The following is a 17977-nucleotide window of genomic DNA, read 5'->3' as shown; positions in this document are numbered from 1 at the left end:
TCAAGTAAAAACATGAATTGCCACATCATGTTCTTGGTATGCACAGCATGGTTTGAAACCCAGATCAGATGGCACAAGATCACCCCATTCTAGCCGTGCATTTGCCTTCTGCAACATACAGCTGTGACTTTCATGCAGCCTGGCAGTTTCCTTTGCCTCAGCTCTCTCTTAAATTAGGCAGAAATATTCCAGTGATGGATGTCTGAAGGTTTCTTACAACCACATTGTGGTAAAAAATAGATAAGGGAAAGAGAATTTCCTGTTCCTTAGAATTTACGTAAACCATTAATAACTAATAAATCAGTTTTCACAAAAATTTTTTCAACTTAGAATGACCACCATTAAAAAATGTTGTAACTCCATTACTGAGGACAAATGAAAAAAAAAAAAAACACAAAAACAAAACAAAACCAAACCAAAAGAAAAAAAAAACACAAAAAAACCCCAACAACAACAACAGACATGCTTAAACTTTTTAAAACCTATTCATTTGGAAAGGTTAATCCATACTTCCTTTGGCTTTACAGGATGGAAAATGCTGCTGGCCATGTTTTCCATGTGGTATTCTTTTCTCTGGTAGTTCTGGTTCAATGCCATACAAGGGAGAAGGACAGCAGGAGGCCAAGAATATCACCAGTCCAGTGCTGTCAAAATGAGTTCCACTTCCCAAACACAGTAAAGTGGAGGCTTGGCAGTTAGGGGGGTGAGAATTATTCCTAGAGCTTCTATATTTCCAGTCCAAAATGGATCAAAATCTGGTCATGTAGGTCAGTCACTCACTGGGTTTCTGGTGGGGCTGTGTCACGGTCTAACTCCAGTAAGCAGGTAAACAGCACCCAGCCACAGTTCTTTTGCCATAAAGTATTTAATTTCTGCTAGGTCTTCCCTAGCTTTTGCCAAGATTGATATTTGTTATCTCAGACATGTTAGAACACAGCCTTCATACAGCCACACATCACCTTAAACCTGAATGATATCTTCAACAGTATCTTACTACAAACATAGGACTAGAGAACTAGTTGAAAATTCTTAAATGGGCAAACTGATGTGTAATTAAATCACCACAAGCTTTTTAAGAAATAAAATAGTTGCTATCCCACATGCACCTCACTCTAGACTCTAATTAGAGAAAGCCTTTTGATGACAGGAAACACAGTTTATATTCTCCTGCTGCAGTGCTCTGGGCCATTGGGAAGGGAATTACAATCCAGAATAGTGTGATGAAAACCAGGTGGGCCTAAAAAGGTAGAATTTTTGGTCAAAATGCACATGCATTATCGTCTGTGGCTGATTGACTCTACCCTGAAGTACAAAATACAAAAAATTAAAGGCACAGATTCTGATTATTTTGTATCCAGAGTTCCAAAACCAGTTAGTCTCTGGAATATTATAGAACAGTGGTTTACACCACAAATACTTCCCAGGAAAAAAAAAAAACAAAAAAAAAAACCTACACCACAAAATTACCTTTACACATAAAGTCAAACAAATAAGTAATTTAAGAAAAAGAAGCCAGACATTGCAACTGACCCACAACTAGGCACATGCATCTAAAAAAAAAAAATCAGTGAGAAGGAGATTTTAAAGGAAGCTCCAAAATAGCGACAAAAGAAGTGCCAAATCAAGGCACAGAAACAAATTAAACTCTCCCATCACACTGGTAGGCAATAAATATACAATTCAGGCACACTGGTGTTCACAAAGACTGTGGCAAGGTCTTCTTTAAATATTAATTTTTCTTCCTAATGTTTCTCTTTCACTGCTAAATAATTTCATTCAGAGGACAGTTGTTCAAATGTAGCTTTCACATAATAAATCTTTAAAAGCCTACATTCTCTCTGTTATATTTACTTTCTCTTGTCTACACAAAAAAAGAGGATTGATCTAAACATATCCTACAACACTATTTACGCTTCAGTTGATTATTAGATCTGATTTCTTTCTGAGTAACTAATGTAAAATTTCATTTGAATAGTCATCCTGAAAAATGTATTTCCTAAATATAAACAGAAAAAATTTCCCATGCAGGTGTGTATCCATATGCAACTTAGAAAGCCATGAAGGCAAGACATTCTTATTTTCAATATTTCTATTATTTTATCATACTAACTCAAAGCACAAACACCAAGAAAAAATATGACCTGAATTTAGGAGTAAATAGTTCATTCCTGGTGTACAGTTTCAGAGGGGAAAATGGCTAAAATATAACTTGTTGAAATAGCAGTAGCATTGTTAAATCACACAGCTGTGGTGGCAATGATGGGACTGCTTTTTGAAACGGAAACTCTTATACAGACAACTGAATTGACCTGTTGTTCCCTAACTTACACTTATTTTAGAGGGCATTTGCAGAGTGCTACATTTCTAATTTAGGGTTTTGGTTTTTTTTTGTTCTGTTAGCAAAAAACGAAATGGATTTATATCTAAAAAAGGGCAGCAAATACTAAAATAAAGTGTATGCCTGTAGGACAGAAGCAGATCTCCTTATTTGAAATAACATTTAATCATCTTCCCATTTTTTGAAAACTGAAGGGTATCCCAGCTCAGCAGTGTTCCTACCCATTTGCTCTTGTCTGCTATATATATAATATCAAATAACTTCTACATGATCTATATGATCATTTTATTTACACATCTATCTGGGATGCAGTAAAGACTTGAGCAATGCAAATTTTTCAAAGCTATCAATAGGAACTGAGAGGAGGTGTCATGCTGCTTTTGGTGCTGAATTACACAAAACCAAATCTGACTCATCGGCTCCAAAGCTAAACATCCTGAGAGTGAGGTGAAGGTATGGCAGGTATTGCAAAGTATCCTTACCTAAAGATGCTGAGCTGACACAACTGACTTCTCCATAAGCATATGGAGACATATGACTGACAGTGAACCACTTTATACTATAAAAGTACCACTTATAGATATACTATAAAAGTTCCAAATGGAAGGGATTTTTAGCACACTCCTTGGAGCATGTGTGGAGATTCCTCTCCTGGGTGGGGACACCTCTTAAGGTGAGCTAATGATGTTTGCCCACAGTCATTGGCATGGGTGAGTAACATTGATTTCTACACAATAATTGTTTCTTTTTTGATAACTTTAATGTCATTGCTCTAATAGAGTACCTTATCATATATTACACTAGCAGTGTTAACTTCCATACCATGTAATAAGTAATCCTGATTAAGATCTTTATGTCTAATCATTTATCATAATAAATAATTCATTTTTATACATCTGTCTTGCCATCCTTAATTCTGCATGACAAAATTGTAGAAAGGTTCAATCACAGGTGCATAATTCCTTAGACTTAAACCGTTGGCCAAGTCTGGGGCTAAGATTGGATCCAACCACACCCAGACTCCTCTCTGAGGAGTTTAGAAAGCCAGAGGTCATTCTGCACCTTGTGACTCAATGGGAAGGCTTCTCTTATAAACTTTGAAGCTCCCATTCCACCCACAAAACCATCATATACTCCATTACCTTGTGTCTTTTTAGAAACAGTTTCTGGAAATGCAGAGCTATGGTTGTTGTCAAACACTTTATTTTTCTACTTTTTTATTAATTTAAAAGTGAAAAAAACCCAAGAAAATCCCATACAATCCAGAAAGAGGTTTTTTAAAAAATCCAGGATTATTTGCAAGTCTCTTTTTCATATTAACTGTTTCCTCATCTTTTCCCCAAAGAACAGAATATTCAGCAACATTTTAATTACATTGCCGATAAAAGTAGAAGTAGTAATCAGTAAAAAACATTCCAGCAAAGTAACGGTCTGTTGAGCAGCTGGCAAAACCCTGCAAAAGAAAAATAAAGGAGATTCATATAGGAACTTCTTTCAGTTCAAATGCTATTGGTCTTTTGCTATGCTGCCATTTGAAAAGGCTTACCGGCACAGCTACGCGGAAGGAGTATGCGCTGTCATACAGCCTAGCCACAGGGAGAGCCCAAACGTGCTGCCGTCCCTAGGTGACAAATGAGAGAGATTAGATAACCTCATTTCGTGGGAAACTGGAGAGAAGGATAGACTCTGGAAATGCTTCATTGACAAATGCAGTGCAAGGTAATTACGTATTTAAAGATCAAGTGCTGACTTTAAAACCTGCAAATGTGGGTTTACTTTGGTAGGCTCCACATGGAGAACTGGCAGGCATCTGACTCCCAGTGACACTCAGCTGGCTCTGAGTAACTGGATTCCTTCACTTGTTTTCTAAGCAAATCTCCCCAAAAATGGGGATTCTTCTTGATATGCCAGGTGGCCTGAGAGCTTCAATTTGTAATACTAGCAAATGGCAATTCTGCTGATTTTGGGACAGCAACTTTAGCAGTCCCCAGAAGACAAAAAATTTCCTCCATATATTCTAAAGACATGGGTAGACTCTTTACCCTGTATCTCAAAAACAAATACCTGAAAGGTCTCATGCTATTTTTTATTACAGTGCTCTGCCGTGCAATAGCAAAAAACCATATTTTGTACCTGAAATGTTAATGCTAAAATGAATAAAACAAAATTCAATCCTCACCTCTCTTTCACCTAATGACCCATGGTAACTTATATTTCTAGTGTCTCATCTCCTTCATCTTTCTCTCCTCACTTCACTTTCTGACACATCCTCTCTGCTGAAGACAACGTGCTCACATGGCAAAACTTACATGGGACTGGTGAGTCCACATGATTGCTGTTCTGGCTTTTGGCAGGGAATAAGCCTTCCCATCCCTAGAAAAATCCTCTTAAAAGAAACCTCTTCAGTTAGGCATTTCTATTCTGAGTCACATCAAATCTGAAAGCTCACTGCTGCTGGAGGCTACTTAGCTTTAGTCTTTTGATATGGATTTCAGGTTGACACAGGAAATCTCTTTGACCAGTTTTGTCAGTAACCTTCAAGGACATTTCTGCATTGTGAAACTCTCATTTCTGACTTAATTTCAATTCTGCTGAAATTACAGCAGACAGGTCAAAACTTGGAAAAGTTGGGCTTTTGGATGACTATGCCACTGTTAGAGAGAAGCCTGAAACTTTTTGCAAGGACATTTGAAAAGCTGAGCAAAAAGTCAGCTGGAGGTATCTCAAGTGCTGTAATCTGACTAAGCACAAAAAAAACCAAAAACCAAACAAACAAAAAAAAATTAAAAACATGTTATATATGGGATCATAGATCACAATTCTGAAGACTCTTTTCCAGAAGAAATTGGAAATTACTTCCAAATTCAGAGATGTTTCTCCTACAAGGTGTTCAGAAATTGCTTCTGCCTTTCCTACTGTTTTAGCCAGAATAAACATTTCTGAACAAGCATTAACAAATGGGGGCCTTGAAGGAGGCCTGTATGTCCAGGGAACCTGAAGAAAGTTTAAAGCCTTCATCGAGATGCTTCAAGATTTGCTAGACCTGGTTACTAAATATTTTTTAGTGGGAAAAGCTAACCTGTTTCAACACCTTTTATCCCCATTGAGGCAATCCAGAGAATGACACATAAACAATTTTGCTTTTAAATGAAGACTTTTCCCTAGAGGGATTTATTGGTAAACTCCTGTTCATACAGAAATAAAACAGAATATTACCATTGTTACCAGCAAATTCCAGACCTTAAAACTGGAATTCATTACCCGTAAGATAATAATGGAAACCATCAAGTAGATGAGAGTTTGGAATACTCTCCTAAAGTTCTGAGTGATAAGTTATTCCTATTTCTTAAGTATCTCTGGCGTTATAATGAGTTGTAGTCGTGGCATAGGCTGAAGCAGAATCAAAACTGTTCTTGCAGAGAATTATTGGATAGATTATTATAACAGTCGGCAAAAAACTGACTCCAACAAAAAGACTGCATCTCATTATGGTCATGCCAAAGCCAGCCATGACTGACAGACTCAAAGTACCAGCATCTGGACTTCTAGTACTCCAGCAAAGATCAGAATTTTGTAGCCATTAGTTTCATAAAAATGATTCCCAAAACCCAGAGCATCGCTATAAAAATCTTACCTGTGTGGTTTCTTGGAAATTCTTCCTAGTGTTTTGGCTTGAAGAATAATGAGAGCAATAATTTCCAAATGTGACTTTGCAGAGAAATATAATTAATGGTTCTGTGGTGCTTCAAGAAACAGAGAAAAATAAGGATAAATTACTCTATTAAAAATAAAATCAGTTGCCCCCAAACCAATACTCAAAATACAGTCATGTTCAGTGAAACTCTGAATATGATGTATTAATCCCTGTATGGAAGGGCTATACTATTGGATTATAACGGCATACATTTAAAAGACAAATTTTCAGTGGCTGTAGAAAACAAGCAGACACTTTAAGGGCACTGTTATATTTCATCTTATCTGAAAAATGCAGATGCCTACAGGGATTACACTGAAGATCAAAACACTGGACAAGTCCTTTGTTGCAGAGACAGAAGTCATAAACTGCTGTCAAGCAGATTGTTTGGCAGCTGTTCTGACTACTGCTGGCCTTTCTCAGAATAAAACTCACAAATAAATGACCTGTTCCCTCTGGGAGAACACAGTGGAGGTGGGCTTTTGAGGAGAAAAAACCTGCTGAAAGGATTAATTCTGCTGCTTTTCCCTGCTGTAAGTCACAATTTTACGCAACACCAGAAGTTCCTGCACAAGAATCCCCCATTTACAGGGCTTGGCACAACAGGCCCAAAGAAGGTACTCCCTGGAGTTACTCATGTTAGGTTCCTTATGTTTCTCTACAAGAAAAGAAAAATCAGATCCCTAGGCCAGAGACCACAATCTTGCTAATACATACATACATGTCTGCCCAAATGATTTGTAGGATTGAAGCTTAAGACTTCTGGATTTCAATACCTGCAACATCAGGTGAAATTTTCCTTGAGCTGAGAATGGTATTGGGCCTATGCAACAGCAAGGAATCTACCTAAAAGGTCTACATTGTGCATAGATTTTTCCCACTCCTCTGAATAGGATGAATTTGTGTAACAATAGACATCAGGCAAGAATTTCTATCAAATTAAGAACCACTGTTGTCGTTTGCATGCATTCCTTTTAATTGTACTTACTTTATTTCCAGTGAGATTTCTACATCCGTGGGCATGTATTTGTTAATAGGAATAACATAGCTGTAGTTTCCAGAGCTGAAAAAGGTTGCATTAATACACATGGGATTTTGAGATAGACAGTATCTTCATCAAAACATGGAAATTGCATTTAAATTTAAAAAGAAAAAAATATTAAAAAGTATCAAAGACTACTGCATACTAGATGAATCAACTGTGAGCAGGAGCCAGCCAGGGCACAATAATGGTGTCTAATTTTACAACAGTATAATACAACAATTATTTTTATTAATTTATTAAATAATAAAGTAATAATTATTAAAAATTCACCTACCTGCACTGCAAATTTTTACTACAATAGCGCTTGTCAATGCTTTGCTGAGTTTCCAAAATCTGTATGGAACTGATTGTTGTATCAATCCCTAAAAATATTAAGAATAATAGTTTATTCTTGATTATTTCAGAAATCTTAGATAAGAGCATATTAAAACTGCAGTTAGTCTACTGCCTTGATTGCCACTACATGACTTGCTGCAGGTGTAAATTCAAACTCAATTAAACACCTCTGGTTGATTACCTTCATTCTGCCATTGGAGAAACTGAACCTTGTTCAGTTTGCAAGGACCAATATCCTGGGAACCTAATATTGCACCATTTTCTTTTGCACAGATGTTCAAGGCTACTTTGATGGCATCCCAAGTAAAACTCAAATGGGTCAATATTCATTTTCATGTACTAGAAGCCATATACATTCAAGTAACCACAAACTTGAAAAATCTCATCTTTGTTGAGAGGAATAATATGGAATGCAACAAAACTTGTTTCTAATTATCTGTGGAAGAAAACTTCCCAGCTTAAAAGAAAATAATAATTTCTTCATATAATGTTGCCTTGAACTTGCAAGAATTTTTGTTTTTGCAAGAGTTTTGTAATATACTACAGATAGATGGTGAGTTTAGCCATGATAATATTGTTTTTCCCTTAAGCAGACACCACATGTCTGAGAGTGCTGTCCAAATCCTTCCGGAACTCTGGCAGCCTTGGTGTCGTGACCACTTCTCTGGGGAGCTTGTTTCAGTGCCTGACCAACCTCAGGGTGAAGAATCTTTTCCTAATATCCAGCTTAAACGTCCCCTGACACAATTTCATGCTGTTCCCTTGGGTTCTACCACTGATCACCAGAGCAAAGAGATCAGTGTCTTCTCTTCCCCTCACGAGGAACCTGTGGGCCACCAGGAGGTCTCCCCTCAATATCTTCTCTAGGCTGCATAAACCAAGGGATCTCAGCTGCTCCTCATACAGCTTCCTCTGCAGACCCTTCACCTGGTCTTACAATGTGGTGCAGAAAGCACAAGGAGGACTTGGGTCAGCAAGCCCAAGCCCTTCATATCAGGCTGTGTACACTGGATTTGAGTTTCTGTTCCTCTGTTCCACAGCAACCATTCCCTGCTTTGCAGAGAAACTTGCTGAGTATAGGGTGACATATTCTCTGATTATAGAATCTCTGTGTGGTAGTATATACTTAATTGTCAGCATGCAAATATCTACAAGTGACAGAGGAAAATTGAGCAAGTTCATCTCAGAGAAGTAGCACAGGAGAACATTTCCCTGTGACACAGCAACTTATTACAAGATGCAACATCATGATGCCTGAGGTGTGTGTACACATGCAAAAAAAAAAACAGAAGGGGAATGATTTTTCCCAGATTATCCCACTGCAGCACATCCAGGCAATAAGTAGAACCTGTGTTCTATCCCTCACTTGCTTTAAGTGCATGTTCTAGATGTCTAAGTCTAGATGTTTTATCTTCCAAATATTGCCTAGTCTTTAATCAAATATTTATCAAAAGAAAAAAAAAAAAGGAAAAAAAAAAACCAAGCCTTAAAACAGAGGATCTACATAAACCAAAAAGACACAAGACATAATCCTGCTCACACTGAATGAATGCCAGAGCATGCTGTTATAACATATGTAGTCAGCAGATACTCATCTTTACATAAAAGAATCAATATTTTCAGCCCAGGCTGGCTCTGACAGCAGTGCACAGTCACTAAAAGGGGAACCTGAAATCAAGCCAAATTTCCTGTGTCAAGGAACTTAATTTCATCTCCTCTGAAGGCAGTGTCAGGATCTGAAGGTAGAGATGGCCCCTTTGAGCAGCTGACATTTTAATCCCTTAGGTGAGATGAGGCAAACACCAAACACTTCCTTCACACTGTATTATGAGTTTCCTGCACATGAATATCATGCTCATATCCTTAAGCACAAGATTTTAGCCCCTGTCAAGGAAAATGGCACTTGTCATTTTATTGTATTTGAAGCCAAGCCTAAGAACTCTCTAGAGAGGGGAGTCAGAATGTCTATAAAAATCCAATGAAGAAGCAAGAATAAACTGAAAATGACAGTGAATCACAGGTTTCCTGTTGTTCACAGGAACTAGACTCACAAGTGGTAATTCTCTATAATGATTAATTATAACTGAAACTTCCCTAAGTTCCAGAAGTAGAATTCAAAGCCTAAAAGTAGATTTTGAAAATTATACAAGTAAACACTTTAATTTTTTTTTCATTTAAATATCGGACTTACAGTCATTTCCAAGATCAGGTCTTCCACCAGGTTTTTTGAGGGGATCTCGTTTGGGTAACAAATCACTTTTGTTTCCTGTGAAAGGATGAATGCACAAACATTGCCCAAGTTAGCCTTGCACAATTGTAACAGCAAAGTATGAATAGAAAACCAGAAGATATTTTGTTAATTATCTCTTGAATAGAAATGCATAACCATGAGAGAGATCTCAAAAATACAAAGCACCTCCATTCAGAAGAAGATATACACAGTCAAAATAATTTTGCAGATAAGAAGAAACAAGTTTTTGAAATCTACAGAATATCAAAAACTTATCCAAAACATAGCCTAATAGAAAAGACTTCATCATACACAGAGAACATCATCAATTTCTATAACAGAGAGCCAAGCTGAAAGTCAATATGCAGCCAGGCACTTCAGCACAAATCTGACCAAAAAGCCACATCTTTCTTATTAGTGAGAAAATCATTTAGAAATTATAGGCATATGGCATGCAAATATAGGCTGAGGGAGCAACTTAGATTTTTTTAATGTGAGATGTTAAGATACTGCAGACTGAGCCAGTACTTCAGAGAGAGGATGCATAACCAAATTTAAAAAGCTAATACTTGTCTCTAACAAATGATCACCATGTTCACTGATGTCACCTCTGTAACTTCATACATGGAACTAGGCTGTGTAATATAAGCTGATGACTTCTTTTTTCAATTGTTATTCTATTAATTTTCTCAACACTTGCCTAGAAAAATGAACTTTAATGATCATTTGAATAATCATCATATAGTACAACTTGGGGAAGGCAAATGGCCCTCCAAGCCCATGGGAAATGGTCTAATGCTATTCCTGTGCTTCTACACAGATTGCCAGCTAAGAATCTGTTCAGAGACATGTTAACAGGAAACTGGCACTGGAAATGCTGATTTTGCCTAAACTAATGTGCTTCATCAAATATCACTTCTAGAATACCAAAATACTCCATTAACATGTTTTCCAAAGGAAACTTTCTGATTTCAGAATGACTGTTTCATTAAAGGAAGCAAGGATCGAAGTGTATTATTACTGAGATTGAAACAAAACAGCTGGATTGACCTTTTTGTTTTCTTACTCATTCCAGATTTGGATTTCATTTCAGTATTGGGAAATTAGAAAATCCAGACTTTTCTTATGCTAGTAGGTGACCAAGAGCATGGAGCAACATCAACAAATGGAATTCAAGGGCCCAGAAGCAATGTAATACAAATCATCTTTGAGATTTTAATCTGTCTTGTGTTTTTATATAAAACTCTGATACTGCTGCCAGCTATTCCTTGAATTAATTTCCTATTTACTAGTGCATCATACAGATCTACAGGTTCCACCAGATTTGGTGGTAACTGCTGCATTTAGTAGTCATCTGCTGTCCCATTTCATTATACAGTTCTACACACGTAGTAAAATGGCTACTGAACACATGCAACCACTTAGACATGTACACTCATCTTGGGGCAGACCTAATAAAAGCCTGTTCGTTCTCTCATTCCCCCCTTTAATTCACAAATGAATTGTCACACATTTTCTCCTGGTTTCTCTTAATGGTCCAGATATGCTAGCTATGCATTAAACACTGAAATTTTCTATTTTCATTAATAGAGAGCTGTTCTGTAGAAAATGCATATCCCCTAGTGGAGGTAAAAGATTGTTCTATGTAGATAAAATAGTTCAGCCCATGCAAGTGTTGGTAGGAATATTCATTAAAAACTTGGAATTAGTAAACACTTAAAAGTGTGGTTCTTTTGCAGGTGATGGAAGAAACCATTAAGAGGTATCAGAATTTTGTACAAAAACCAGGACAAAGACAGATTTACTTCACTAAGATTTCAACTATTTAAACTGAGTCAGTAACCAGCATAGAACTTTATTTTCACTTGGGTTTTTACTCATAATAGAATTACCTTTTCACTGTTCTTTCATATATTGCAATCTAAATTTTGAATACAAGGTGCCAATTGAAAACACCAAGAACTATCACAAAGCACCACAGCAACCTTCAATAAATTGTAAATAAAATTACACTCTTTCACATTTAGTAATACTGAGGGTTTTCTCAAACGCCCATGTGGGGTGTGAAGAACCAATTCAATAACAAATATAGAACTACAAGCATGACAAGAATGTAATGAGGAAAACCATCATCTTCAGATAAGATTAAGAAAAACTCATCCAATAAATGTAGTATCTTTTTTTTTTTCTCTCCTCGAATACTCTATGGTTTTAATTCAAGTGAGTTATAATATTCTGTAAGCAGCGTGGGAAAAATCTGCTGATGATTTCTCATAGTGATGGTATTTTACTATGAATCTGTTAACTGCCCTCTGAAGGCAATAAATGTGAATCGCCAAAACCCAGCAGGGGCTCTCACCAACCTTTTATTGTGAGGGGAGAGACACGGGAGAGACAACAAGTAAGGACAGCTCCTGGTTATTGGTGGCGCTTAACATTAAGGGGAGAGCAGTGAGCACTAATGGCATGGAAGCAGAGAGCAGAAAATGCTGAAGGGTATTCACATTCCTCAATTCCACTGAAATCAATGGAAGTTCCAAAGCCTAAATCCTCCAGAGAAATCAGTTAAAAGGAAATATGAGAAAAAAAAGGTCGCATTAAGCTAGATGACATAAAGATCTGCTGAGCTTTTGTTTAATAAATTTCCTCTTGCTTATGAATGCTTTTGCTTCTACTTGAACTTTCCAAACAGCCTTTTCATTAACAGCTCTGGGATGCAAAGGATTAGGAGCTACAATGTGTGCACTCCACAGTAGTCTGCACCCACAGAATTCAAGTATTGGATGTGGAGCAGCAAAAGGTCTGTAGTAACTCCTAAATTAGTGTTTTATTTAATTGCAATTTCAAACAGTTCTACCTTTCCATGAATTGGAATAACCAGCTGATTCTAAAGTATCCACTTTTTATTTTGATTATTCCCCATATTTAATGCTTAGCTTTTTTTTTCTGAAAACATTTTCCTTTTCATTTATCTTGGCTACAGCAACATTAAACAGCTTGTTGGTTTTCCTTCTGTTTGGATTTCATATTGACATTGCTACCTTCCATCTGGGGATATATTCAGGTTCATGAAACTTGTGCAGAACTGAAATGCTTCAGTAGCTTGTGTACTGTGCCAATTTTTCACTCTTGGATCCACTCTTAATGCTTTTTGGAGCATAAAACCTTGAGGAGGTAATGCTTTGTGTTAATTCTTGTCTTCTCTTTCCACCTAATATCAGAAGCAGCCAGGTGAGGATAGAAGGTTTTCATATTTCATTTTCATCCATCTACAATTCCCTCATTTATAAATGAGATTAATGTCTTCTTAATTAATCAACACTCTTTCAGGTTTCAGAGCAGTACCAATCACTCAGGTATGACCTCCTGAAAGTCGTGCATTGAGCTCTGTCTGCCACGGAGCTTACTGCAGCACTGATCACAAGAAGCACAAGGACCACTCACACACAGCTTGTCTGCAGATTAAAGGGTGAGCAGTGGGTGCGTCCCACTGAAACAGCTCACGCTGAGAGTGTCACAGCAATTGGTAATGCCTGTCCTGGCAGCCGTCTGTACTTCAGAGGCTGAACTGCATCCATCCCCAGTTTCACTCCACTTTGTCGACTGTGCTGCAAGAATTGTTCCCAAGGCCAGGATAGGAAGAGTATGAATCCTGGTTTAGTAATATTAACACTCGCTTCCAGACACTGGATATGTTAAGCACTGGGAGAGGGGAATACAAGATTCCCACAATTATCCATACCTTTATGCATTAACCCTTTCTTATAAATATCATAGAAGTTGTAAACAACGCTTCTTCTCATAAACTATGCATACAACACCTGGCAGACAGAGTCAGTAAAATAACTTATTCCAGTAAAAGTATTTTATTTTATAGAGCTCTGCCTTCAAATGCTACTGCTCAAAACCCCTGCCTTAACAATCAGAGTTTTAAGAGTAATTTTTATGCTTTCAGGCAGTTGGCATTCTGTCTCTGCCCATAGCAAAGATGTAGTACCACCACATTGTGACACAATTCAGTTGTCTGGGGTTTTTTGCATCTGTTAATTAATTCTCTACTACTCCTAATCAACTCACATCCAACTGCAGCCAAAGGTCAGTTAAAGGGATTTGTGACTTTCAATTTCACATCACATAATTCACCAAGAATGGCCAGGAAGAACAGTGACACCAGACAAGACACCTTAGGGCCCCAAATTCTTAAGGGTAACCAGGCTGGATTTTTCAAAAACATATTGACTATAGTGAGGATTAGTTATATCAAGATTTTTTAAATACTCTGAACTAAGCTCTTTTGTAGAAAGCTAACTACCTTCAAAGATTCTTGCGCCTTTCCCCACACTTTCCATACAGTCTCTGCTCAAATTATAAAGAATTACATTTCCAACTTACGTTTCTCCTTTGCATTATTTTTTTCATAACTTAGAGATTTGACTTTTGGGTGATGAATTGGACAACAATAGACCTTGTCACAAGGTAAAATGTCACAGAAATTCACTTCAGGGATCCTGCTGGTGGGTTGTGTTGTCTGAGAAACTGTGCTTTCACTCTGCAATGCTAAAAAAAAAAAAAAAAGCAAACCATCAACAAAAAACCCCAACATATAATTCTCACAAATGCTGTATACTGGCATTTTATAATAGCCAATTATGTGTATGCAGACCAGCAGAGACACAGTACCTGTTGTGGTAGTAGCGGGAGAAACTGGGACAGAACTTGAAGTATTGCTGATGAAGAAAAACAATTCATTAAGAAATGGACATTGGAGTTGAGGACCAAAAGAAATTGATCCACAGCCTGTTACTGATTCTATTAATTTGAATTCACTATGGTAGTTTAACTACTTGCCTGTAAACTGGCTGTTTTTCAAAACGGCTGTCACGAATGCTAAGTAAATATAGGCTCCATATTGTCAAAGCACTGTAGAAAGAGAATTGTTCTGTAGATTTACACCCATCTTTTATGCAACACAATATGAAAAATACCTTGACAGCATTGTGTCAAAATGCAGTCATGCAAGTGTTAACTATCTGATCACTTTCCCTTTAGTGGGAAAAATACTGGCTGAATTTAATGGGGTTTAGATCAGATACTCATATAGAGTATTGTGTTCATATACTTGTATTCAACACAAAATACAGCCACTTTCCAACCTAAATAAAATCACACCACCAGTTCAAAGTACTCAGGTCACTGAGTACTTTGAGATTGATTGCAAGCCATAGGTTTTTGGACTGGAGACAGAAAATGGCAATCTCAGAAGTCCAGAGCATACTTTCCTTTCCACAAGTCCAATACCACAAGTTAAATTTCCAGTCACTTAATTATCCACCACAATGGGAATGAGTTCAGCTTCATTTCATACAACAGATTCACTCTCACATCAGAAATTGTACTTAGGCACAGAATGACTGGATAAAACATGCAGAGTCCAGTTTTGCACCTCTAGTACAAGCCACTGAGATAGACTCAAGGTGCACCATACATTGTGACATGGAGAGAGATCAGCTGTGAGTAGCTTACTTTTATACAGTGGTTTCAACTTTATAATATTACCAAGGATATTAATTGTTAATTTTAATACATTGTGTTCTTCAAGTCAGAAAGGAAAAGAAGAAAAAATGTTACATTCTTTCAGATAAGTAGAAAGAGGAAAGGGATAAACAAGTCAATTTGTTGTTAATTAATTTTTACCATAGTGTCATAATAGCAATCAAAGCTATTATAGTCACCCGGAAAATCTTCACGGAACAAGATTCTTTAGTCTTTGATAAACAAACCTAGGGTAAAAAAAAAGTTTGGTTAATTCAAGTGGCACATATCTAAACAACTACCATTAGATTAAGAAATACTACACTACGTTGACTTTACATCACCCTTTTTTTTTTTCATGATCACACTTATATAGTGGTCAACATCTACAGAGAAAAAAATTAAAAGGTCTCTAAGAATGTGCATTGTTGATAGTTTGGGTGTGCAAACATTATAGAGGAAGAAAGGATAGCTAAAACTAACAGATTCTTGTCCTTTCTTCCTGCCATTTCTCATACTTTGGAAGTATGAAGTATTTCAAAATCAAATCAAGAACTCAGTAAGTGTCCAGAATTAAAAGTTCAGCAGTTTTCAGTATGTGCTCAAATCATGCTAAAGCAGGACTGGTACAAATACAGAAGAAAGGCACTTTCCAAACTAGTAGGATAATCTTAGGTGATGGAGCATTTGACTGTCATTATGGTATGAAGCATATTTGACCTGTTGTTTTCTCTTGCTCTTTGGCACTGGCAAAAGCAAAGTAGGCAAATGAGCATTAGTTTATATTAAAGAACAGGGCTTGGCAGCCTAGGAAGGTGTCTCAATGTATGTATTTCCTCACTCATATGATCCCTTTGAAAAAGGGTATCCACTACCCATACCACAATAGAGGCATGAGAAAGTGAAAACAAACCACAGTGAATGACTCAGACAAGGATTTCATTTCACTCACCTTCCTGGATTTTAGTGGGACTGATTTTATTGATGGCAAGAGACTATTAGCTCGACTATACCTGCTGTAAGAGACAAGATCTCTTTAACATTCAAATGCTTCAAGTAATTAATGAAGAAAAGACATTTTTACTGTGTTAATGTCACTTTTGTAATTCTAACATTTACAAAGGGAAAGGCACAAGTGTCAGCAGATTCATTTTCAAGGATAAAAGTCTCCAGTTAACTCATTCAGGTGAATGGTCTTAAATGCTATATTTGATTTCGAAGAAAACTTTGGGAAATGGCTTAGAATAAGGAAACATTCATCACTTCCACTGAAGCACCAGTGAAGATTCTTTCTTGCAGAAGAAGCTCTGCAGATTTGTTTTAGAAGCAATTTCCAAGTCCCAGAGCTGTAACTGGACATAATCTACCCTTTATGAAACAGAAGCAATTACAAAAATTACTGCAATTTAACAGCCATTTCAAACATTAATTTTTTCAGTGACTAAAAAAAAAATTTATAAATTTGGAGTCTTTTGCGAAACTTAAATACTGGAAAATAGCTGAACTCTACTGTCAAGCAAAATCGGGTTTCCCTTCTATCGCTTCAGAGATCACTTTAACAACTTGTGTGACAACTATTAGAGAACATCCCAGCCAGAGGTACCTGACTTTGCTCTCTTCACTGACTGTTGACTTTAAACTGTTGATCCGTTTCAGCCTGGCCAGTTTCCGGTTCCACTGCTCCAGTTCTTCTATTCTGACTTCAAGGTTGTTTGTTAGTTTACAAAGCTGCTTTACAGCACCAACATTCTCCATAAAGATCTGATCCTGAGAAGAAAACAATGACAAAAGTAGGCACATAGTAGATACATAGTATATTCATCAACCAGACGTAACAAGCAGAAAATAGTGCAGAATTCATCTATATAAACACAAGTAGATGTAGATTACTGTAGATGTAGATGACTGGTCACTGTAGATGACCATAAAACCCTTTTGCTAGACATTTAAATTGCAGTAAATTGAAAATGAGGACTTGAAGGAAAAATGGAAGCTAAAGGGCTTTTTACATCAAGAATTTAAGCTGTATTTTACCTTCATACTGTATTGAAACCTTAACCCTGTTCCAACAGGCATCTACTACTTGATTTTCAGTGCTTTAGCTGAACGCAGATTTTAGAATCCCTTAGCAAAATATACATCCAACCATCTCCCTACAGGCATTAGGTAGGCTTAGACAAACCAGAGTTTCTATACATGTTGTATACATAATATTAATCAGAGATAAGTGAGACAGATTAAAAACCAAACCAGATGTCAAGTTGTGATTGTATAATATTTTGCTCTCCCCTTCATCCTCTTCAGTCTCTTACAGGGGTCTCCTAGGTTCTAATAACATGGTCATTTCTGCAATTTAAAACAGTTTAGGCACCCTCCATTTACTCCTTCTGGATATTTTAGCCTGGAAAATCCTTCTATTCTCCTACCTCTGTTTATCATCTAGGTATCAATTTACTGCTGGAGAAGGCCTCAGTATAATCATCCAGGTAGTATTTTATCAATTTCTGAATAAGAAATGGTTACTGATCCACCGCAGGAGCATAGTAGCAGAGTACTTTGTTTGCTGTGTGTGAAAGAATGGCTTTCTCATACTAAAGTCCAGCCAGACTGGTGCCATTGGATGAAGCTGTTACTGCAGTTAATGCTGCTCTGTTCCAGTCTAGTCAAGTTATGCAGAAGTAAGGTAAAAGGAGTTTTGCCTTTCACATTGTAAAAGCCATGCACACCTTTCATTTAAAGGTGACTGCATTCCATAAAACCAGACAGCATTTCATGTAATCAGAATCAGAGCACACTATCAGT

General features: G+C 37.0%; 1 protein-coding gene across 1 annotated transcript in view; it reads right to left on the bottom strand.

Annotated features, from left to right (window-relative positions):
- Positions 1–379: 379 nt before the first annotated feature.
- MYRFL (myelin regulatory factor like) overlaps positions 380–17977 on the bottom strand; it is a 45084-nt gene continuing 27486 nt past the window's right edge. Inside the window, exons 13-24 of the mRNA XM_085569406.1 lie at positions 16779–16942; positions 16128–16191; positions 15338–15423; positions 14492–14563; positions 14324–14370; positions 14036–14200; positions 9605–9679; positions 7352–7439; positions 7021–7095; positions 5973–6081; positions 3885–3959; positions 380–3791 (exon numbers count right to left, since the gene is read on the bottom strand). Of these exons, the coding sequence (XP_085425532.1) occupies positions 3705–3791; positions 3885–3959; positions 5973–6081; positions 7021–7095; positions 7352–7439; positions 9605–9679; positions 14036–14200; positions 14324–14370; positions 14492–14563; positions 15338–15423; positions 16128–16191; positions 16779–16942 (1107 nt within the window). The 3' untranslated portion in view covers positions 380–3704. The remainder of the gene's footprint in view (positions 3792–3884; positions 3960–5972; positions 6082–7020; positions 7096–7351; positions 7440–9604; positions 9680–14035; positions 14201–14323; positions 14371–14491; positions 14564–15337; positions 15424–16127; positions 16192–16778; positions 16943–17977) is intronic.

Source organism: Lonchura striata, chromosome 1A (genome assembly GCF_050655825.1).
Source record: "Lonchura striata isolate lonStrDom1 chromosome 1A, ASM5065582v1, whole genome shotgun sequence".
NCBI lineage: Eukaryota > Metazoa > Chordata > Aves > Passeriformes > Estrildidae > Lonchura > Lonchura striata.
Note: the sequence above shows the minus strand (reverse complement) of the source record. Positions and strands in the feature narration are given on the sequence as shown.